Genomic DNA, 24,294 nt, shown 5'->3' on the forward strand with positions numbered 1-24,294 from the left:
AGAAAGGTCTTCCTTTTCCCGTTGGTTTACCCGCCAAGTGGCCGCTATGGCCCACTTGTTGTGGCTCACGCACTGCACCGATCTGAAGCCAGGAGCCAGGTGCTTCCTCCTGGTCTCCCATGTGGGTGCAGGGCCCAAGGACCTGGGCCGTCCTCCACTGCACTCCTGGGCCACAGCAGAGAGCTGGACTGGAAGAGGAGCAATCAAGGCAGAATCTGGTGCCTCAACCGGGACTAGAACCCCGGGTGCCGATGCCGCGGCTCACTAGGCTAATCCTCTGCCTGCGGCGCTCCCACTTGAATCTTTAAACATAGCATAGTTGTTCCATGTTTCTACTCCTCCTATGACAAAAAGGCATTGTAAGCCTGTATATCTTTGAGAAAAGAAGAGTTCTTTCCCAGAAAGTGCTATTTCCACAATATTATTTCTGTATATCAATGTTAGCAGAATATAATGGGAATGTAATATTTTGTGGTTATGGAAAAGAATCCCACACATAAGAAAATAACATGTTTACTGTATCAGTATTTTGAAATTACCATTTTTTCCTGGTGTAAGACATCTTAACCTTAACATGTTCAGCACTGTAAATCCATCAACTGCCTCATTACTGCACGTTCTTTGACCATCCAGACAACTCTCATTCATCAGCCACTGTGGAATGACACAGTCTGTGTCTGAAGACAAAGACCACACTAACCTTCTTCCTTAAATTAGAAACAGCTCATAGAAAAGAACTATGTCTTTAGAGAAAGCAAATGTTTTGGCTGAAGAAATATTGGAAGCATAATCCCATGGAACTGAATCCTAAACTATTTCTCTGCAATGATTACATTTCAGAGTGCAGCTCAAGCCAGGACCAATCTGATAAAGAAAGAAATGGTTATATTATCTAAGAGAAAACATCTTGAAGACTCTAGAGGAGTTAGATACACTTTTAAACAGTCATTTTGAGAAATGGCATTTCTGTGGCTGACATTTCACTGAGCCCCTCTGGATGGTATCCTTGTCTTCTCTGGACAACCACAGCCTTGATGGTGGATGGCAAGCTCTGCTTACAGATAAAGATCCGCCCGACTGTCAGCATTTTCCTGTTTCCCAAGGAGCCATTGAGGCTGCAGGCTGTGGCTGGAGGAGACTGCAGGAAAGCACAGTAGTGTAACACAGATATACTTAAAGCTGGTGCTTTAGGAAATGGGAGTGCACTAAGATAACTTCATTGCAGCCACCCTGGGATGCAGGACTAGACTTTCTTTTTTCTGAATAGAGCTTGCTGTGATTTTCGAAGCTGCAGTATATGCCTGCAAAGCAATGAATTCTCTAAAAAAGTCAACTGGGTTTGAGATGAACCTGTTTTCTCTTTCTCTGAAAATAAATTATATGTATTGTCCCATTCCCTAACCCCAAACATATATAATATTTTAGGTATAATATTTATAACATAAATTATACAATATATTATTATATATTATCTTATAATAAATGTATATTATATATGATATATAATATATTGTATATTATTAATAATTTATGGTTATATGTTATATACATATATATGTTATATATTATACATATAATTTATGTTATATATAACATATATATAATGGATTTTGTCACATTGATTTTATGTGTCAGTTGATATAAAATATAAATATATATTTATATATATAATATATATAAGAAAACCATTTTTGTAACTTGAACATTTGTTTTTGTTGTATTTGTTTTAAGTAACTTCTCTCAATTTGATTCACTTTCGATATCCCAACTTGAGACTCACCTTAATTTAACTTAAATGTGCATTTAGTCTGCTAATGTTTGAGAAGCATAATATTAAAGCAGTTAAAAAAAGGTAATTCACTAAAAGATAATTTAGCAGCTAATTAATACCTACGGTCAGAAAAAGAGCAAATAACATATAGATGGTCTCCAACTTATAATAATTCATTTTACAATGTTTTCACTTTATAATAGTGTGAAAGTTATATCTGTTCAGTAGAAAATGCACTTTGATTCTGAATTTTGACCTATTCCTGGGCTAGTGATATGCAGGACAACACTTTCTAGTGATGTCATACCATAGCAGCTCTCAGTAGTGCTCAGTCACATAATCATGAGGGTGAACCATTCACACTTCGCAGTGTTCTACTTTGCTAAGCTAGGATGTCTGGTAGACTATCACTATTAAATGCCTTTTTGTATGAGGTTATTTTCAGCTTGTGATAGGCTTCCTGCCTTGTAACCACATCATAAGACCAGGAGCATCTGTATAAAAGATTTAGGAGGAGAAGAATTTTATCATTATCTTTTAATTTATTTTGCATTAAGATATCATTAAAATAACCTATGAATACATAATTAATCCTGAGAAATGTCATTAGAATTTTTTTTCTAGCTTTAAAATTTTTAAAAATAATTTATTAAGCAATATAATATCACAGTGTCAACTGACACATAAAATCAATGTGACAAAATCCAACACACATTCATGATGAAGACTCTGAGCAGCCTAGGAATAGAAGAGGAATTTTTCAGCTTGATAAAGAGCATCTACAGAGACCTGAGAGCAACACAGTTAATGGTGAAAACAAAATGCCTTCTTCCTACCAGGAATGGGGTAAGGACATTTATTTCCCACTACTCTGAGTAAGCACAGTATTAGAATTCTTGTTAATAATATGTAAGAAAAATAGTATGTAACCTGTACAGAAAATAAAACTGTTACTGTTGCAGATTACATTATTTTCTGTGAAAATGCCAAGGAATCTACAAAAATAATCTTAGACCCAAGAAGTGAGTTCAACAAGAACTTAGGACACAAGAACGATTCACAAAAATTAATCACATATCTTAATCCTAACAGTGAACATGTGAAAATCAAAATTTAAAAATTACAATACCATTTATAATCATTCCAAAGAAAATGAAATTCCTAGGTGCATACTTAATGAAAATATACAGAACCTACATGCTGAAAATTAAAAATGGTGAAAGCAATCAAAGACGACCTAAATAAATAGAGAGGCATGCATGTTCACAGACTAGAAAACTCAACACAGTAATAATGTCAATTCTTCCCATTCCCAATTGATGCACAGAAAAACCCTAGCAAGATTTTTGTTCAAACATTAAAAAAATCCTTATTTTCAAGTTTATATGGAAAAGCATAGGCTTTTAAATACCTAGAACTATTTGACAATGAAAAATAGAATGTTAAGAATCACTCTACCTGATACTAAGACTTACTAATTGACTATAGTAGGGATGAGTGTGATATTGGTTCAGAGTTAGACATATAGAGCGATGGATGAGAATAGAGAACCCAGAAAAAGATCCACACATATATGTCCAAATTTTTGTTGACAAAAGGGTCAATGCAATCCAATGGAGGAAGAACAGGTTTATCAGCAGGGCATTAGAACAACTTGACATACAAAGGCAAAACATTTACTTGAAGTTAGAGCTCAAAAGCAAAAAAATTAACTTGAAGTTAGAGCTCAGATTTAAACAAAAATTAGTTCCAAATTGATCATTGAAACAAATGAAAAGGTGTTTTAGGAGCAATCAGTAGGAATTCATTGGGATCTTGGGATAGAACAAGAATTCTTAGACTTGATAGGAGTTAAATGGGTAAGCTGGACTTCTTGAAAATTAAAAAAAGAACTTGCTTTGTGAGGAACCCAGTTAAGTGGATGAAAGGTATGGACTGGGAAAAAATATTCACAAACCACATGGCTGATCAAATGACTATCACTGAGATTAAAGAATTCTCAGAACAGTGAAAAACAAATAATTTTTATTAGAAAATGGAAAGAATATGACCAGACACTTCTCTAAAGAGTACCTACTGATGACAAAAAAAAAAAAATGCATGAAAATTGTTCATCATTAAAGAATGCAAATTAAAGCCAAAAGGAAATGTTAATACACAACTATCAGAATGGCTAAAATAAAATTAAACAACAGCCTCAATAGTACAACTGGATGACCAGGGTGGGGTGGGGGTATTCTAAAGAAGGAAGAATGATGACTTTTTATCTAAAATAGTGGAAGCCAGCAGACAGTGGAACAGCCTCATAAAGTGCTGAATGAATTTAAATGAACTAGAATTCCACATTCAGAAAATACCCCACAACATTTAAATCAAACTAAAATCACTGTGTTGTGCATATACTGCTGTTTTAAAAATCATTTTTCAGACTGAATTTACAATGATTTGCTAACTTCTTGAGTGAGTTTATGAAGGAAAGGGTCCTGGCTGAACTCATTTTTGCATCCCCCCCAAAAAAGCTCATTGCCTATACAGTAAGTAGTTGGTAAATATTGTCAAATGATGAAAGAATGAAGAAAAAATATAAGTGGTTCAAATTAGATCAATCTTTGCTTTCTTGTCTAAGTTGATATAGGAAATTCTTATACATATTTCTTGATTTCAAAAGTTCTTGCTGTATTATAAACACATATTATGCATGTATGCCTATGTAATAACCTGTTTAGGAAGCTAGTTCAGTTGACTCTCAAAGCATATTTCATTTTAAATAAAGAGCAGAACAATAGAAACTACATCAAAATATTTAAAGCACTTATAAAGGTACAGTTTTAAAACTGCATGTTTGCATTTACATGCAGTATATACACATTTTTAAGGCATACAATGCAACTTTTCAATACATACACTTCGGAACATACTTAAGAACAAAATGCTTTTCTTTAGCTAAAAATTTTGGAACAATATATTATGCTGGGTCTGCTACTTAAGACACTTTGATCTTTGAATATTGGTCTTCAAAATAAGAATGACTTTATTTACTCAGTATTGATGATCATAAGGTTTTTAATTATCCCATGTTGTGAAAATATTATGTTTGAAAAAAATAAGATTACTAGTAATGTACTATTTAGTAGTCATAAAATAGACTGCAATATAAAAGATGTAGAATTTATAAAATCAGACCAAGTATCCAGTAGTTTTTAAAATTATAATTTCAACAAAGAAATGGGATTATTTCATCCTTGTTACATCAATTTGGGCACTGTTGTATTGACATTTCAACTTTAATTATTCGGGGATTATTTTCCCACTTCTGTTCAAGACTTGCTAGGTTACTTGGAAAATCATTTAATTTCTTTGTGATTTAGTTCCTCAACTTGTAAACTGAGCTACATAATAAGCATACCAATCCTAAAAAGAAAAGTCCAAATCTTTTCATTTTGTAAGAATCCTGTGGTAAGGAATTTTCATAAATTGGTGGCCATAATTTGGGGCTAGAGATTTTTTGTTATATAGAAATTTATTATCCTTATATTGCAATATATATTGTACTCCCAGTAACTGTACTAATTCTTTACCATTGTGCCATGCCAAGCCAACAAGACAGATGGACACTTGTCAACATCAGCAGAAAGATAATGGGATTTTACTACATATAAATATATGTAAAAGAAAAAGCTGGCAGGGTCAAATGAGAAAATGAAAGTGGAGAGAAGTAGTTCTAACCTTAACAATAAAGAAATCATGATTTGCCTCTGAGGAAACTCATCCCCAGCATTGCTCCACATTCCTGAGTACTTTTACCAATTGCCACAGTTGCAGGGTAGGCCGTTTATGGAAACATAAATTTGGGAGGCAGCCAACCTGGTTCAAAGCCTGACTGTACCTTTCACAAACCTTTGACTGCAAACAAATTGCTTAATCTCTTAAATTCTAATTTCCTCCTTTGTAAAATGGAGTAATTCTGTCTCCTGGTATGGTGTGAGGATTAGATGAAGTGATTTACATAAAGCAGCTCCCACAGCACTGAGTAGCAGTTCAGCTTGGGGACAGGCACTCATTACCATTATGCCTTGGGATTTTGTGACAACTCTTCACTTGCAAGCCAGCGGAATGCAGAGCTCGCACACAAAGTTAACAGACTATTAGAATGAAGAGAATGACACAGTCCCATAGACTTACACTGTTTCATTTCTAAATTCATTTGCAGTATAACCAAAGAATGTTTCAAAATTTTTAATCCTGACCAGATATATTGTTCTTTTATGTTGCTGGGAACATTACACCAAAGCCAAGCCAATTGGAGTAAAGATGATCATCATAGGGAATTTTTCGTTACCAACATATTTTTTTAAGTTTTTGAGCTTTTTATTTAGTGAGAGGAATACATAGAAGAGTGAGGGCTTTATTTAGGGGAGGAGGAGAAGTCTAGAAGCTAAACTGTGGGTTACCAACATTTTAACTCAAACATCCAGTCATTTGCGCAAACTGGGTTGCATCTTGAAGACCAAGCTGTGGCTTAAGTTATGTGGACTAATAATTGCTTCCCAGCTCTTGTACTGTTGAATGCTTTTCAAAATGTTTCCTTATAATTTACCAAGATCTCAGTTTCATCACTTAGCTTGGTTACCACACTCTCATCTCGTTGTATTTTCCCAAGGACAATCCAACCCTTCAAGACCAGAGCAGCACTCAGGTTACTCTGGGGAGAGGCACCAAGTCTGATGCTGCGCTATGTTTATTAAAATCCTTCCCTTTCTTCTTGTTGATTTTGAATTTAACTCCAGTTTACTTGTATTTGTAGGGTTTTGGCAAATGAAGCATTTGTTGGTTTCTTTATACCATTCCCATATTCTTACTCAGCAAAAAAATGCTTTTCAATAAAACCCACAAAGAATAACCTGGAGATAACCTTGTCTTTGGCAACATCACCCCGGGTAAGTTCTAATCACAGTGAGAGTTACAAGGCTTAAAAGGGAGGAAATAAGCTTAGTCTCATTTTCTTTAAATGGGTTTACTGTTTCAGCTCATCTCATTCTCAGGCTTCATAAGCAAGAATAAATGACATTAAAAAAGCAGACAAAAAACATTCTTCTTTTCTTTCTAGTAATACCCCCATTATTGCTAAAGTGAGTAAGCAGTGATTTATCAAATTATTCAGGTTGCAATTTAATTATCTTACTGCACAGGACTTCCAAAATCATGTGGGCTGGCAGCTTATATCAGGCTGCTTAGAGGCAGCCAGACATACCCATGCGCTTTTTATAACATTGGATGCTTTAGGGTTTATTCTTTTATTGTTTAGCTAAAGAATTTTAGAATGCCTCTCCAAGTTTCAACTTCACACCACAACTGTGCAATTACAAATAACTAGAAGCTGACATCTGAATTTGACATGTTTGTTTTCTCTCTGAGTTAACCACATTCTCCACTTTGGTGTACCCAGCTCTCTTCAGTTTTCTCTGCCTTCCTTTCCTTCTTTGCTCATCACCACTTCTAAGTCAACTACTTTTTCAACTCTCTCAATTTCCTCCCGCCACTGCCAGTAGTCTTCTTTCAGAATATTCCAGAAACATTTTTTAGATTTTAAATTAATAGGTAAAAATATAGAGACCAAAAACACATGACCTAAATACTGAGTCTGATCCAGTATTCCTAATTCTCTAAGGATGAAAGTGGCTCAATTTACCACCTTGTGTAATAGCTTAACTATATGAGCCATGATTGAATTTTAAAGAGATGCATCAATATATAATACAATATATATGTTGTACCTCACATTAAAATATAATATTGATGTTGAAATTATTTATTCACTTATTCCTTAATTCACTCATCTAGTCAATATGGATGGAGTAACAATTATGTACAGAGGTCTTAGGATTTGGTTAGAATTTAATGCATGGAGTGTGTGTTGTGGCATGGCAGGATAAGCTGCTGCTTGGGATGTCTACATCCCATATTGAAGTGCCTAGTTCAAGTCCTGGCCATTTTTCTTCCAATCCAGCTTCCTGCTAATGTGTCTTAGAGGAAGAAGACCATGGCTCAGATTCTTGTATCCCTGCCACACACATGAGAGACACAGATGGAGAACCAGGCTCCTGGCTTCTGCCTGGCCTAGCCCTGGGTGTTTGGAGATTTGGGAAGTGAACCAACAGATGGAAGATCTCTCTCTCTCTCTCTCTTTCTCTCTGTCTCTTTCTCTTACTCTACCTTTCAAATATATACAGATATTTTAAAAAATAATTCAGTGCTTGATTTAAGTTATAAAATATACTTTAGGAGTTGATTGTTAGATGTCAGTGCAAAGCAGATTAAAAAAAGAACAAGCAATCATTGTATTATGACATGCTTCTGATGAGAATGATGACCCCTGTCATTCATTCCCTCAGCCAATTCTTACCCTGGACAGAGTGGGTAGGGGTCCTAGAGCCTCACAGAACTTTTGGACCTCAATATTACTTTCTAACACAGTGTTTGACAGCTAAGGTACTTTACAGGAAAATTTCCACTTCATCCCTAAGTCATGGTTTAAAAGATAGAATATGGTAGTATTTCAAATTCATCTTTTTTCAGTGAATAAACATTGCATTCAGAAAATGTTATCAGGCTTCTCTAAAGCCACCACCAGCAGACAATAACACGTGAATCAACTTGACCATGATCACCTGATTCCTAGTTTGTATCCCTTCCCATTTGGTCATATTTATACCTTTGTTGGGCTGTCATTCATTTTCTCTGTTTTAGACATGGGCTTTGGCCTTTTTGCTTTTGTCTCATAGTAAAGATCTCTGAATCTGACTTTGGTGACACCTGACTCATTCTCCATATTAAGAATATGGAGGAAGAATGTGGAGGAAGACAATAGGTGGTGCTCATCCTCAGCAGGTGCACTGTGGGAAACAGGTCCTAGCAACTTTGAGTCACACTTCCAGCACTTAACAGCTGTAGCTGAGATGAACCTCTAGTTAGGAAGGTTGCTTGTCTCTGATGTTGCTGTCTCTCCCAGGGACATAACTTTGTCTTTCTAAATATCATCCTGTAGAAATCACTTCTCATTCTCTCCTGGGAAACTCAACGATATATGTCTGTCAGGTTGGGCTGGGCATTGGGCACAGTGGTTAAGAGGTTGCTTGGAATGCTCACATTCTATATTGGAGTGCCTGTTTTGAGTCTTGGCTCTGCGCCTGATTCCAGTTTCCTGTTAACATATACCCTGGGAGGCACTAGATGATGGCCAAAATATCTGGGTCCCTGCCACCCATGCAAGAGACTTGGGCTGAGTTTCTAGTACCTGGCGTTCACTTTGCTCTGCTTTGAGTTGTTGTGGGCATTTCTGAGCATTTGTGGAGTGGACATGTGGATGAGAGACCTTTCTGTCTGTCTTTCTCTATCGGTCTTTCAGAAACATTAAATGTCTACAAACCTTATACATAACTTAGCCAAGTGCTGTTTTTTGTGCAGAACTTTTGCTGAGTATCATAGAATACACTTTTTTAGAAAAAATGAGGGGCCGGCACTGTGGCTCACTTGGCTAATCCTCCGCCTGCAGCGCCGTCATCCCATATGGGCACCAGGTTCTAGTCCCGGTTGCTCCTCTTCCAGTCCAGCTCTCTGCTGTGGCCCGGGAGTGCAGTGGAGGATGGCCCAAGTGCTTGGGACCCTGTACCCATGTGGGAGACCAGGAGGAGGTGCCTGGCTCCTGGCTTTGGATCGGCGCAGCGCCGGCCATAGTGACCATTTGGAGAGTGAACCAATGGAAGGAAGACCTTTCTCTCTCTCTCACTGTCTAACTCTACCTGTCAAATAAATAAATAAAAAATCTTAAAAAAAAAAAAAGAAAAAATGAAATCATGACACTGCACACCACATAAATTCCATCTAGGATTCTGGTATATAAAATGAGAAGTATGTTGTGAAGAGACTGAGAAAGACTTTGGCATGAGACCAGTCCAGTAAAAAAAGAAATGGAATATTTGATGATTGAAAACACGTTTCCAAATGAGAAGTGTTTCATGGATGACTCAGGTAGGTAGAGTCATGGCTGAAGCAGGTTCTGATGGCAAAGGAAGGACAGAAACTAAGCCTGCAGAAGTCAGAAGACAGAGTACTTGTAGGCATCAGTTCTGCCCTGTAAACCATGCCCGCTTCAGCCAAGTCCACAGAACCCATAGCTTTTTGAACTATATGAAGTCAGAAAAGCCACTTCAATTTGATAAATGCTATAACTTGGTACAGAAAAGTGCTCAAATTTGCATTTAATTTTAGAGTTTCTCAGAATCCTGAAGCTCAGCACCATCATTTAGCTATACATCAGTCACTCAGGATCAAGTATTCAAGTAGTGTTGGAGTGCATGGGGAAGGCACATAGATATCATAGTCAGATATCAGCCCAAGTGTTGCTTTGTTTGCTTTTTCCTTGCCTTCAGTAGAATGCACATAGGCCCTAACAACAGACATTTTAGGAAAGGGGACCAAATTTAATTACAAATTTAGTAATTAGCAATGAAGGGCAATTTCCTCCAAATTTGCTCTAAATCATGAGGAATTAAAATTAAAAAAGAATGTACAAACTGAAATATACCTACTAATCACATAATTATATAAGCTGGGCTCTCTACTGACTTCTGAAACATTAAATCAAATGTACATAAGGTATTACCAAGTGCGTAATCTCAACAGAAAATTAGCAAAGCCCGTCTTAGTGTTTTAGTCAAGATAAAAGACACGGAAATGTCACAGACTACCTTGGTCTCGTCCTCTTCACATCAATTATTTACTGAGTGAAGATACTGTCTTCCAGGCTGAAGTGATAGCTTTGGGAATGAAAATTCATTGCCTGATCCCAAAGTGTGCTTTTCCTGTCCTAACAGGAAAGGCCAGCTGGCTTTACATGGATCAGAAGGAAGAAGAGTAGTACCCTATTAGCTTGGTCTAAGTTTATTTTTATCCAGATTTGCACCTCTATAGTTAAAGATACCAGTTTTATTCCTTCCCCTTTTCTTCACCACAAACTACTGTAAATATCTGTATATATTTAAAAGTTATACAAAATGATCCATAAACTTATATGTATGGGCTTGAAAGTCTGGTAAGACCTAATATAAAATTATAATACTTAGGTTATTGATTTAAAAAATCTTTAAAATTATTTAAAATATTTATTAAGTATCTCCAAGTAGTTGATGGCATTTATATAGCTAAAAAAGAGATACATGTCATTCTCATGACATACAGTGGTAGCACAATGCTGGGAAGTAATGAAATTCCATTGGAGCTCTCTCCACCTAAATCTTTACCCTGAGACTACAGAAAAACAGTAATTGACTCTAAGCCTTCAATGACTCATGAGAGGACAATGGCCCTGACAGTGTGGTATTTTTTTCTTCTATGTTACTTCAGTTCAGTGAAATCTCAGTAAGACTAAAAGTGTCTTCTTTGTAGCTCAGAAAACACAGTAATTTAATAATGCCAGGGAACCCTGGTTAACTTGGGAAGCTTTGTGAAAATGACTCCAGTGTAAAGAGCTTTGTGACTATTATCTCAATGAGCATGCAAGAATAGATGAGGACAAAAAAAAAAAAAAAAAAAAAAAACCTGAAAGAAGGTAGCAGAGGAAATGCACATATAAGCCACTGATTTTACAGTCTGTGCTACCAGGCAAGAATCTTTTATACAAAACATTGGATAAAGGAAAATTGTTTTTTCTTTCAGAGTAGGCTTGTGGGTTTTTTTTACTTTTTTATTTATATAAAGGGAATGAATTTCATGTATTTCATATATACAGTTTTAAGAGCATAATGATACTTCCCACCCTATCCCCCCCCCCCCCCTTATACAATTCCATGAAGGCAACACTCTATCTGTCCATGAGATTTGCTTTCAGGTTACTACTGACATAGCTAAATGCCAGTAGGAGGCAACTTGGTTTTCTAATACTATTTGTCATGATGTCTGTGATTTATGGAGAAGCCTTGAAAACACAAACGTCTAACTGCCCGCCTCAAGAAAAGCACAATAAATAACATGCCAAAGGTAACGAAGTTGAACTGTTGGGTTTTAGTACATTAATCATATCTGTAATCAAATGGAAGAATCAAAACACTTTTGAGAGTCAAATGTGAATTGCCTTAGACTATGCCATAGATATTATTAGGATAAACAAGAAGTAGTTTTAATTCAAATGATTCAAAGTTAATTTAAAACAGATACTTATCTCTCACATGCAGTGGGAATAAATGAGGTCTTATTTTCAATCCATCTTCATACCTAGCTTACCCACCATCTCCTGATGCCTCTAAGACCACTCTCTCCAGCACCAGTTTCTTCTCCAGCTTCAACTTCCTCCTAGATATTTCCATGTAGATATCTCATAGGCCTTCCAATTCCAACTATTCAAACCAAATATAAAACTTCTCCCCAAATCTTAGACTCCTAAGCTACCACCATCCAAAAAGTCACCTATAACAAGTCATTCTCAACTCATGTCCTCACTATATGACATCAAGTTCCAAACATTGTACTTCCAAGTCTCCTATCCTCTGAGTGTCTCAGAGAGTTCACCCTTCCTTCTTTATCTAATCTCACTGTGTTAGTTTGAGCCTTGGGCATTTTCCATAATCAGTATACTGCTCTTTTTCACAGTCCATTTCAGCCAGGCAGTGTTTACTTGAAATTCTCCAAGACTTTTTAACACTTAAAGGATAAAGTGAGACCGGCAATAGGGGCTTCTTTCTTGGCCTGGTCTGGCTTTCCCTGGCCTTTTGGCTCAACTTCTTTGATTTCTGTATGTGATAAAACAAGGTTTAGGTCTCATATGAGAGTGGTTATGTAGACAAATCTTACCTTGTGTACAGGAGAGTGATTTGTTAAAGAAAATTTTTAATGAAAACATGTTAGATATAATTTGTAAAACCAAGGCTGTATGTGACACAGTACTCTTAGCTTAAATGAAAAGCAATGGCAGTCAGGCAGATAAAAAAATTAAAGCAGAAAGGTAACAGCTATGAAGAAGATTTACAGAGGCAAAATTCTTACCCAATGTCTGCCGGAATGATATCTTCCAGCCTTTTGCTGTATCAAGTGAATCAGTCTTGAATACTAGGAGCATATAATTATTGCTGCTTCTAATATTTGGTGGGAGATCAGAACCACAGAATTTGCCAAGAAGGGGATCAGTGGTGTTAGAACCATCATAAATTGCCAGGTAGTCATGGGAGCAGAAGGTAGAGGGAGCCACATCGAAATCATTGAACCTGTGGAATGTACCTTGTTAATACTAATGTCTGGGAAATCACACCTTTAGTTCTTACAAAACAAAGATGAAATCAAAACTGAAGTACAGCATTCAACTTCACTTAAAAGGAAATATTTGCAATAAACTGATATACTGCTTGGTTTAACAATTTTAGTCAATTTTTTTGAGTAACTACAATATGACAAAATATCTAGAAAATATCTAGTAATACCTTCTTTTAAGGGCCTTAAGAAAAAATATTTAATTTTTTCCCCAGAAGGTTTTAGTCGATTGAATTTTTTCAAACAATGGTGAAATTCAAGATGAAAAAGTTCTTGATACTGTTTTAGCACATGTAACATTTAATATTCTTGTAAAAATTCAGGACAAAACAATGGCTAGACAATTTCCAACAATATAATATTCATTTTTGTTATTTATGGACAACACACTTATTTTTCACAATATAATCTATAAAGAAAAATAAAATCTGAGTTTCAAAGGGGACTCAAACCTGTCTTGTATTTTTTTTTTTTTTTATTTTTCATCATTTTCCTAGGAGAGAAAAGAAGATAACTGGAAAAACCCAGTGTCAGAAAACTTTATGCGGCCTGGGTATTTTGAGGGCCTTGATATAAGGATCTGTGTTTTACTAATGCCTGCATTCCCTAAAGCCTCTAGGGTAGCAATTGTTGCATACATAGTAGGCTTTAAGACACACAAAAAATATTTTTTAAACATGCAAATGTGATCTTTTTTGTCTTTTCAGTCTTATTATTGGGCATAATGGGCATGGGGTGGGAAGTATCAGAATGATGGCAAAAGGGCAGTTCGAGGCAGGTTGGGCATCAAATGAGTATTCAAAAAGCCCAGGTACTCAGCACCTTAAAAGGGAAAAAGATTGTTCAGTGTGGAGCCATTCCTCCCACCTGTGGCAGAAATGAACTTTGACTATGGTGAGCCTTAAGATCCAGCTGGAAACTGACATATGCACCAAATATACCTGCATTTTATCTGTTGCTACCATACACCTACCTATCTACCTCCTTAGCTATTTATCAACTATGGTCTGAAAGTCTGTGTCTCCCTAAATTCACATCTTCACATTCTGAACCCAAAGGTCATGGTAATAGGATCCGAGCATTTGGGAGATTACCACATTATAGGGGACGAGCCCTCAGTAATAAGATTAACACACTTATAAAATGAGGTCCAAGAGTCATCCCCTCTAACGCTTGTACAATGTGAGGACACAGCAAGGAGATGCTTCCTATAAGTCAGAAAGAGGACCCTCACAGACACTGAATCAGCCTTTATCTTGGGCTTCCCAGCCTCCAGGACTATGAGAAGTTTTGTTGTTGGCATTTTGATATAATAGCCTGAATGCTCTAGTAATCCTACATGTGTTAGGAACAGTCTATGCTACAGCAGCTAATGAGAAAAGCTCCCCTTATGCTTCCATTCCTGAGCACATGATCCCTGCACCAGCCTCTGCTCCACTCCATCTGGCAATTTTTATTCTTTTTTTGTCCCTTAAAGGAATCTTTGGCCCTGGAGCACCGTTCCCTCACAAATATTCTCAGATGGGAGCTTTGATTTTCTTCAATGTCCAGCCTATAGACTATTTTCCCTCTGACACAAGAACCAAGTGATAAGCTCTGTTTTATAATCCAAGGACCCAATTGGTACATGAGGTCCCTGGGGATGAAGCACCGAGAGTTTATCATCTTTAGGGTAAAACGTGATCACACACAAATGGGGTGGAAGGTAGGTACGAGTGGTCCTATTTCATACCTTCTATGTGAAAATCTTATACTGCCACAAAATAAAACTTCTTGAGCTTCCCATCATACACTGCTTATCACTTGAAATACAACATTAGAAATGTCCCATCTTAAATAACAGAGGTCTTGAACCTTATCCTTGGAGAATAGGAGCTTGCATTGCCATCACCAGCTTTGTTGGGAGTAAGCAGGATTAGAGGGAGACTAATTATGTAAGATATCTCTTATAGCTCCAGTATAGAGGTATTCTAGTGCGTGAAGAAAAATTCTTTTTCTTAAGTGGTTGGAAAATTTCTCCTTTGGAGACAGCAAAGGAAATACAGAGGACATGGTCTTTGGAGGAAACCTGAGAGGAATTCAAATTTTGTTTCTTCATTTAAATGTGTGTTACTTTGAGAAAGCTAATTGAGCCCTAGTATTCTCATCAGTGAAATGAGAAATAAAGACACACACACACACACACACACACATATACACACACACCACCACCACCACCACCACCACTACCACCACCACTACCACCACCATACCTAATGTGACTATTTTTAAGAACAAAATAGGACAATTATGGAAACTGTTTATCAAAGCACCTATTTAAATAAATGCCCAACAAATGGTAATTCTTTTCTCTTGTCCTCCTAGGCTCTTTGATTTCAACATTGCTTTATAACTTGACAGCCCATTGTATGGTATGAATCTCTCTGGCAACTATAGGGGAATTATAATGACTACTTCGGTGAGTGGAGTGCCTGTTTCTCCTGCCTGAATCACTCCTGGCTTGGATGGAGGGCATGAGGCTCGTTCCTGGGTTTGACTCCCAGACAGAAACTGTACTTCTGCTTCCTCTAACAGAACCCTGATGGGAATCCGTGTTCTTCTTATTCAGGAAATGGCTCTCTTTCCTGTAAATAAAGCTGGGAGGACTTTCTTAAGAACACAAGCCAGTGATACGTACTTCAGATGAATCACCTTATTGTTTCTGACAGTGATGGTATAGAGACAGTACAAATTATTGGGGTAGTCTGTGTATGAGTAGGAAGGGCTCTTGATGATTCCACTGGAGAAGTTGAACACACCACCACAAGCTGCAACAGAAGCCAGGAGAACATGAGGAGAGCAATTATTACCCACAGCAAGAAAAATTACTTCCAAAATATTCTACACCATTGTACATTTTCCCCAAAGAGAAACAGTAATTTTTTTTTCTAAAAGTCAGTAACCAAAAACCCACTTCTTTTTGCTTACAAATAATTCAGATATTTCCACTGAGGGGGACACTAAAAGATGGTAAGTGAAGAGAAACAGGGAAGAATATTTTAAGGTATATCTTGGAAAGGAATGAGTTTGGGTCAAAGTAATGATCAGAGTGAAAATGATAAAAAAGAACATTTCATGTGTTGAGACATGATTTCCTTTGCCCATAGTTAACTGTCAGAGACACAGACAGAGGGAGGGAGGAAGGGAGGCAGGGAGAGAGAGGGAGAGGGAGAGGAAGAGGTATGAGTGATAACTAGTATTTTATTTATTTCTATTTCTTCCTTCCTTCCTTTCTTTCTTTCTATCTATTTATTTCTTTATTTCTAAAATTATAATGGATTTAGTATATTTTAATGGTATTTCTGTGGTTTATAAAGCATCCATGGAATACTTAGAAATACATCTCTTAAAAATGAGAAACAAATTGTGGCTGCCATTTAAAGTTATGATTTATTAATAGTATGTATGTTAGCTGAGCCCACTTTGCCAGAAAAGTCTTCTCTTTATATATATATATATATATATATATTCATATATTCAGTCCTCTGGGTACCTATGTAATGCGCTAAGTGTCAGATTTGGGTAGCAATTATGCAGTTTCATTTTGCACAAGTATGTGGTCTCTGAAAGTTGATCAACACCTAAATAATTTTCATCTTGCAAATGGATAGGATTCAAAGTCTTAATATCAGCAATACTGTTTACGTGAAACTCTCATGCTATATACATTAAACCTTGCATGCTGTGTTTTGCAAAATGTGGAATGAAAGAAAAAAAGAATATAAAACAGAGATTGTAACAAAAGAATAGAACAACTCCATCTTTCTCTTCATTCGATGAGGCTAGAGGGGAAGACATGCTGATTGCTGAGTTCTATTCTACTAGTGCCCACAACCACATAAAACATAATTACACTTTGCAAATGTTGGGGTTAGGATTCAGATAGCCTCTAATGTGAACAAATTATAAACACTTTTTCATGAGTAAGTAAACATTTTTAGTCTTCTCTGTGGATAGAAATGATGACTTATTTAAAGAGTAACTATTTAACTTACTGTCATTAACAGTAGGTTTGGTCAAACAAAGACAAAACAAAACCAAGGAAGATTCTTAAAGATTTATATGCCCATGTCATTAAAGTTGGAACACTGTGGAAAAGATTGACAGTAAACTAGTCAAGTAGGAGAATAAAAGATGATTCTAATGGGGAAATAAAGACCTATGATGTTCTTGTAGCTACAAAGGCCTTTGTTAGTCTGTTGACTTGTCTTTTCATTTTGCTTTTGATATAGAGAAGCTATGAATTACAGCATAGTTCAATATATAAATTTTATTTCTTTTCCTTTAGGGCTATGTCTTTTGCAAATTGTTCAAAAATCCTTTATTTGTATCATAAATATATTCTCTTATATTGCTAATAAGTTTACTAAACATTATTTTTCTTATTAAGAATTTAATTGAGAAAATAAAACAGGCATCTGGATAATTCAGGCTAAAAGACACCTTTATGTAATGTACAACTGACTAGAGATAGCAAGAATGTTCATCTAAACCCAACTGGCAAAATACATTTCAGTTCTCCATTTGATTTTCAAGGAATAGTTCTAGTTAAAGTTCATTAAAAAGGTATTTTTTAAGAAAAATGTTTAAGCATTTTTGTACAATACATCACATTGACTCTTTTTTCCCCCTTAAAGTCTCTGAATATTCAAATAGATGAGGCATGGATCACAATGAAAATCCCTTATATAAACAAGAAAATCCCATGGGACTTGGCGGGGCGGGGGGGGGGGGGGGAGAAGGATGGATGTGTGGGCAGGAGGGAGGGTAGGGTTCAAAGTATCACAATATTCCTGAATATGAAGTATATGAAATTTGTATACCTTAAATTAAAATTTTTAAAAAATGATAAAGAAAATTCCAGACATTTCATTAGGGCTACTCACAGGTTATGCGATAGGAAAACTTGAACCCAAAGTCTGTGATGTGTGCGTTGGAGTAGAAGTTAAGCAGCACTGGACCAATGATGGTGAGAGGAGCCAGGCTCTCACTACCACACACAGTGGCAAGAGGTGTTGAAGAGAGGCTGTGACCCCTGATGATGTGCACACCATCATTGGCACAGGTTCCTGAGACGGTTGAGCGAGCTGTGCAAAGCATGGAACAGCCAACATTACAATCAGAAGAAACATAAACAGTCAACACTGTAAGCATTCAACACTGTAAGCATTGCATGACAATGACTCATGCAATTGACATCAAACTTAGCTTAAGGATTTAGCAATATCATACTGAGCATAATACTTTGCAATCTAAATTTTGTTAAAATACAGTATACAGCATCATGTATTTTTGTTTGATTAAAGGTACTCCTAAAACACTTAGTTACACAGACGTTAATTCTAACACATGGATTACCATCCTACAGTCAATTGTTACCATACTGCTCAATAATTCTGTCTTCTTCATGTTTTGGTTACTAAAAATAATGTCAAAACAAATATTCTTACACATCGATTTAAATATTTAGGGCAGTTTCTAATTATTTCTTTAAAATAAGTCATGAGTTTGACTTGTTTTTCTGGTTCTAAGGTAAGATTCTTTTTTCTACTCCCACGATACTTTAGGTAACACCCTTCTCCATTCTCATTCTCATCATTCCATGGAGAAACCTGTACCCATTAGCAGTCACTCCCATTATCAGGTACTATTGATAAATCATCAGACCCATTGAGGCCAGTCAAATGTGTTCAAACTGTAACTGGTCAAGAAGGAGGCCAACAATAGGAAACAAGCATGTTAAACTTGGAAAACATCAGTAGCCATGTTTTCTGACATTTGCAACAAGTCATGCTGCATCAAAGGAGAAATAAGTTATCACGCAACAGACAGAAAACAGAGGGTGGAAAGAGAAAGCATGCTGAGGAATTGTTTTGTTCATAGATTGCTTTGTTCTATAAGTCTACTACTCCCCTTCCTCTTTGTTATATTTTTGAATATGTTTTCCACCCCTTCAGCATTCTCAAGTCCCTCTTGAAGCCCAATAACTTGGTGTGCTGTCAGTTTCAACCCTAGAAAACACTTCAGCCTTGGATTTGTCTAAGATTTGCAGCTTCTTTGCTGTTCAGATTGAACTAGCAAGTGTCTAAAAAGTCTGTCCCTATAAGCCTCTTCCTGGGGCTAGAGTAGGTCCACATGCCTGTCCCTGTGGCTACCAATGCACAACGCAGGATCACACTCAGAGCTTCCTGAGCCCAGCACAGCACTGGGGTGGGAACAACGACCACACTATCACAGTTTGCTGTTAGGTGGACCCATAACCTGTGGTAACTGCTAACAGGTGATGTTGTCTGGGACACAAGATCAATTGCTTGGGGCCAAGGACTCCACTTGGTACCAAAACAGATTCAGAGACTCCATCCACAGGCAGAGGCCTAGGAATAGGGGCCATTAGGACATACTCAGTGTTGGGGTTTATCAGTCCAGCACTGTGTCCCAAGACATAGCCTATGGTTCTTTGCTTTGTGCCCAAGGCTGGCAGAAGGGTGCTAAAGGCAGCCCTCTAGCAGTCTAGGCTGGTATTAAGCGAGGCTATAACTGGGTCTCACACTCACAAGGCTCTGGGCACTTTCACACGGTAGAAGCCTATGTGAAGCTTGTGGAATACACACCCAAATGAGTCCATTCCACTGGAGTGCAGGTCTCTGCTTGATGACGGATTAAGTCTAGAGGCTCTATCGGTGAGAACTTGCCTGAGGATAAAGGTCTTTGGGCTTTATCAGGTGCTGAGTCTCACAGTGGCAGGTGCAGCTTTGAGGTCCAAGGAAAATTTGAAGTTCCCTTTCCTTCCCTACTCCCCAGCGATTGAAGTTTTGTTCTGCTGCCTGCTAGAGGTCGGGGAACAGGTGGCAGAGGCAGTTCCCTGGCTGCCTGGCTACGGAGAGCCCAAGACTCTGCGTAGTTACAGGGACTGTGTGCTTTGGGTTTGTCTTGAGGCAGGCCTGACACAGGGATTCAATTCTAAGGTCTGGAATTAATTCCTTTTCCTTCTCCCAAGTAGGAAACAAGGCATCTGTCTTCATGCTGCACTACTTGGAGCTGGGGAAGAGGTGATATGAGCAACTGTTCTCTTCTTGCTTTCTTAAATGTGTTTTTTCTTACTATGGTACTGAAACCAGGCACTGTGGTCTATCACCTGGCTTCTGTAGCTCTTGTAGGGTGAGTTGGTATGTAAATAGCATCCAAACTGGCAATATTTTGTAGGGTGATGATTGCTGGAGTGTTTTACTCAGCTGCCATCTTTTTCTGTTTCTTCTCCCTTCTCATTTTTAATCTTTCTTTGATGATATGAGATGGTATATACCTTTCCTATAAGCACCTCTACTTCATATTTAAGCTGATTTGAGAATAATCTATGACTTTTTACTTGATGCAATGTCTTAAGTTGTTTCTTGGAACACTTGCCTCTCATATCAGTATTCAAATTCTGAATACTCAGCTTCCTGCTAAAGCATGCACTGGGAGGCAGCAGTGATGGTTCAAGTGCTTGGGTCCCTGCCACTCCTGTGGGAGACCTAGATGGAGTCTGCGTCTCCTGGCTTCAGCCTGGTCCAGCCTTGGCTGTTGCAAGCATTTGGGAGTGAACCAGTGGATGTCTCTTTGTGTTCGCCTCTCTGTCTCTTTCTGTCTCTCTGCCTTTCAAATAAAAGTGGAAAAATATTTAAAGAATATCAATGTATATATTATTTTCAATATGAGTACCATCCTTTCCTTTTTGGATATAAGTATTTGCTTAGAGAAAATTGATATTTTTATCATAAAATACATATGTAGTTTAAATTTTCAGTCATTTTAGGAACACATTTGACTCCTTAGTTAAGTTCTCTCCAGGTCAAAGAAATACTAAGGTACCAGTTTAAGGATATATTTATTAAAGTATTCTTAGGGAATTTCCTTATGTTGAAAATTCTGTAATAGAAATGTTTCTAATTGGGAATAAATCTATGATTAAAAATGTGAAAGACTTAATTTCAATGACCTTATCATGTAATTAGAAAAATATAATTTTGGAAAAATAGGACAAAAATAGATTAAACTTAAATTTATAGTTCTAATATTGCTAAACTATGCACTTTAATTATAAATTCAGAATTTATCTTCAAGACACCAAAAAATCCACTAGAATCTTAAAAATTCAGAGTAAATGAGTAGAAGAATAAAAAATAAGTATACCTTTGTTATAGCAATATATTTACAAAGTTATAAAATAAAAATTACAGAATGCAAGGAAATATTACTGATGCTGGATTAAATTTTTGGTTCACATTTGTTCAAATGGTCTGCTACTCAGGTATCCTTTAAGTATCTAAGAGATTTTGAAGTTATTGACCAAAAAGTGAAATAAATGATCACAGTGATAATTGTATTAGAAAATCATGGAAAGGCTACAAAACATAAGGTAAGGTATGTTTTATTTGTGATTATGTGTTCAAATAATTAATTTAAAAGAAATTCAATTATAGAAAACTCATTCATGAAATGGCAAGGCATATACATGTATATGGTTTAGATTTTCATCTTTTAAAGAAAAATTTTGGGGGCTGGAGCTGTGGCACAGCAGGTCAAGCAGCTGCCTAAGGCACTGGCATTCCATATGGGCACCAATACGAGTCCAGTTGCTCCACTCACAAGTAGAGTTCCTTGTTAATGTGCCTGGGAAAGTGGCAGAGGGTGGCCTAAGTCTTTGGGCTCCTATATCCACATGGAAGACTCAGGGGAAGCTCCTGGCTCCTGGCTTTGGCCTGGCCCAGCTCTGGCTGTTGTGGCCATTTGGGGAGTGAACTAGTGGATGGAATACCTCTCTCTCTCTCTCTTTCTCTAACTCTGCCTTTCAAAACAATAAATCTTAAAAAAGATTATTTATTTGAAAGAGAGATCTGTATCTCTGAGAAAAGGGAGAGGGAAGAGGGGAAGAGAGAGAGAGAGAGAGAGAGAGAAAGAAAGAGCTTTCTCATTTCTGATTCACTCCCCAAATTCTGGCAACAGTGCCGGCTGGGCCAGGCCAAATCCAGGAGCCAGCAACTCAGTCCAGGTCTTCTGCATGGGCATTAGAGATCGAAGAACTTGAGCCATCACAGCTGCCTTAGAGGGTGCGCATTACTAGGGAGATGGAACTGGAAACAGAGTTGAACTCAGGTACCTTGATATAAAATACAGGCATCCCAAGTGGTGCTCCAACCATTGTCCAAATACCCACACCAAGTAGCATACTGAACATAAAATTCACTTTATGTTTAAAAAAGGTCCATATTCAACAATAAGAAAGTTGATTGGGGAGATGCAAGGAAAGTTGAGAGGATATTTGATTTTTTTTTGTAGCTAGCACAGATCAAATAACTAAACAAATCATTCTGACAATCTTTCATTTTCAAAGCCTGACTCTGTATTATGTGAAAATTATACTATTTGGCAAGTTGATTCATAGATTAAAATAGTCTTATATTCTTTCCAGTAGTCATTTATTTAAGATGAGATGTCCTTCCAAATATATTCCATAAGAAATGAAATATCTGTGTAATATCAGAACTTGGTAAAGTTATTTAAAGTCTAAAGACATCAGGATTAGCAAGAAAGTGTCATATGCAAGATAATGAAATATAAATGTGTCATTAGACAACAACTGATTCTCACACACACATCTTTTTCTCAGGCTCTACACATTACATCACTGCACTAGATCAAAAATATCAGACTGATTCTTCAGTGAAAACATACTTGATGACAAAAAAAATAGACATCAGAAAATATATGAAACTCCTCCAATAATTAAAGGAGGAGTCAATTGCACATATAATTTTCATATATACAAATTTCTGTTTTAGAATACAATTAAATGCAATTAATGATCATTTTTCTCTGGGCGGGGGGAGAACAGAGCTTAGTCAAAGTATTGCTTTGAGAAGCAATATGGATACCAAAGTCGAGTTTATGGCAAAGAGGCGACATTCAACTAGCCATATGAGAACTTGTCAAGAAGAGAAGCACCCTAAAATTGAGCAAAACTTTATCCTGGAACAAAAGCCCATGTCATGGAGAATTACAGTCATTCTTCTATCTCATATGCATAATTTGATAAATATTTACTGCTGAAATATCTTGAGCTATAAAAAAGTCCTCTATGATTCATTTTTATGGCTCTTTCCTACCCTTCTAAAAAGCTTTAAAACATGTTTGCCATTTGAAATGGGTAAAGTTCTATGCAATAGATTGACATTTGATTTTTATTTTACTTTACTAGGTTTTATTATAGTGCAATGTATAACTCTGAATTCCATCACAATTCTGAGAACTTATATCCCAAGGATTGGAGATGAGGGAGAAAAATCCTTTGGCTAGGATATTTTAATAGTGTAGATAAGATCAAGTCTTCTCAGTAAAGTAGAAAAATGTCTTAGGGAGAGGCATATAGATTAGGGGCAGCTATGACTGACATCTGTTGGCTGTCTAAATTCACTTCAGTTAGAGTAGCTTAGAAACTGATCTCAATGGAGAAAAGATTCAGTGGAGAGAGATGCATAATGCTACTTTAGAACTAAGCTTCATCTAGTGCTCTGCCATCGTGAGTAAAGTATGAATATGAAATATTTCTCAAGAACTATAAAACAATGCATTGTGAAATGTGTCTACATTCTGAATTCTTTAGAGATAATTGAGAAAGTAAACAGAAGAAATGAGTAGTTGAGTAATGTCATTAAAAAACTGGGGGCAGCACTGTGGCGTAGTGGGTAAAGCCGCAGCCTGCAGCGCTGGCATCCCATATGGATGCTGGTTTGAGTCCTGGCTGCTCCACTTCCGATCCAGCTCTCGGCAACGGCCTGGGAAAGCAGTAGAAGATGGCCCGAGTTCTTGGGCCCCTGCACCTGTGTGGAGACCCAGAAGAAGCTCCTGGCTTCTGGCTTCGAATCAGTGCAGTTCAGGTCATTGTAGCCATCTGGGGAGTAAACCAGAGGATGGAAGACCCCCCCCCCCCCGCCTCTGCCTCTCTGTAACTCTTTCAAATAAATGAAATAAGTCTTTGAAAAAATCATTAAAAACCTTAAATTAAATGGAGTAAAGTAGGAAATAAAACATCTAACAAAACCCAATGATTGTATTTCTTGATGAAAAAAAAGAGCAAAAATAAAAATCTTGAATTTTCTCCACTTTTTCCTTTTCTACTTTATATTTGGAGGAACCTATAACCTAGG

The 24,294-nt window shown here is 37.0% G+C and overlaps 1 protein-coding gene across 1 annotated transcript in view; it reads right to left on the reverse strand.

Moving 5' to 3' along the window:
* The window catches only part of CUBN (cubilin), a 288,990-nt gene that overhangs the window by 32,619 nt on the left and 232,077 nt on the right, over positions 1-24,294 (reverse strand). The window contains exons 57-59 of the mRNA XM_051820614.2: positions 17,995-18,195; positions 15,747-15,876; positions 12,809-13,026 (exon numbers count right to left, since the gene is read on the reverse strand). Coding sequence (XP_051676574.2) covers positions 12,809-13,026; positions 15,747-15,876; positions 17,995-18,195 — 549 coding nt within the window. The remainder of the gene's footprint in view (positions 1-12,808; positions 13,027-15,746; positions 15,877-17,994; positions 18,196-24,294) is intronic.

Source organism: Oryctolagus cuniculus, chromosome 13, assembly GCF_964237555.1.
Source record: "Oryctolagus cuniculus chromosome 13, mOryCun1.1, whole genome shotgun sequence".
NCBI classification, from domain to species: domain Eukaryota; kingdom Metazoa; phylum Chordata; class Mammalia; order Lagomorpha; family Leporidae; genus Oryctolagus; species Oryctolagus cuniculus.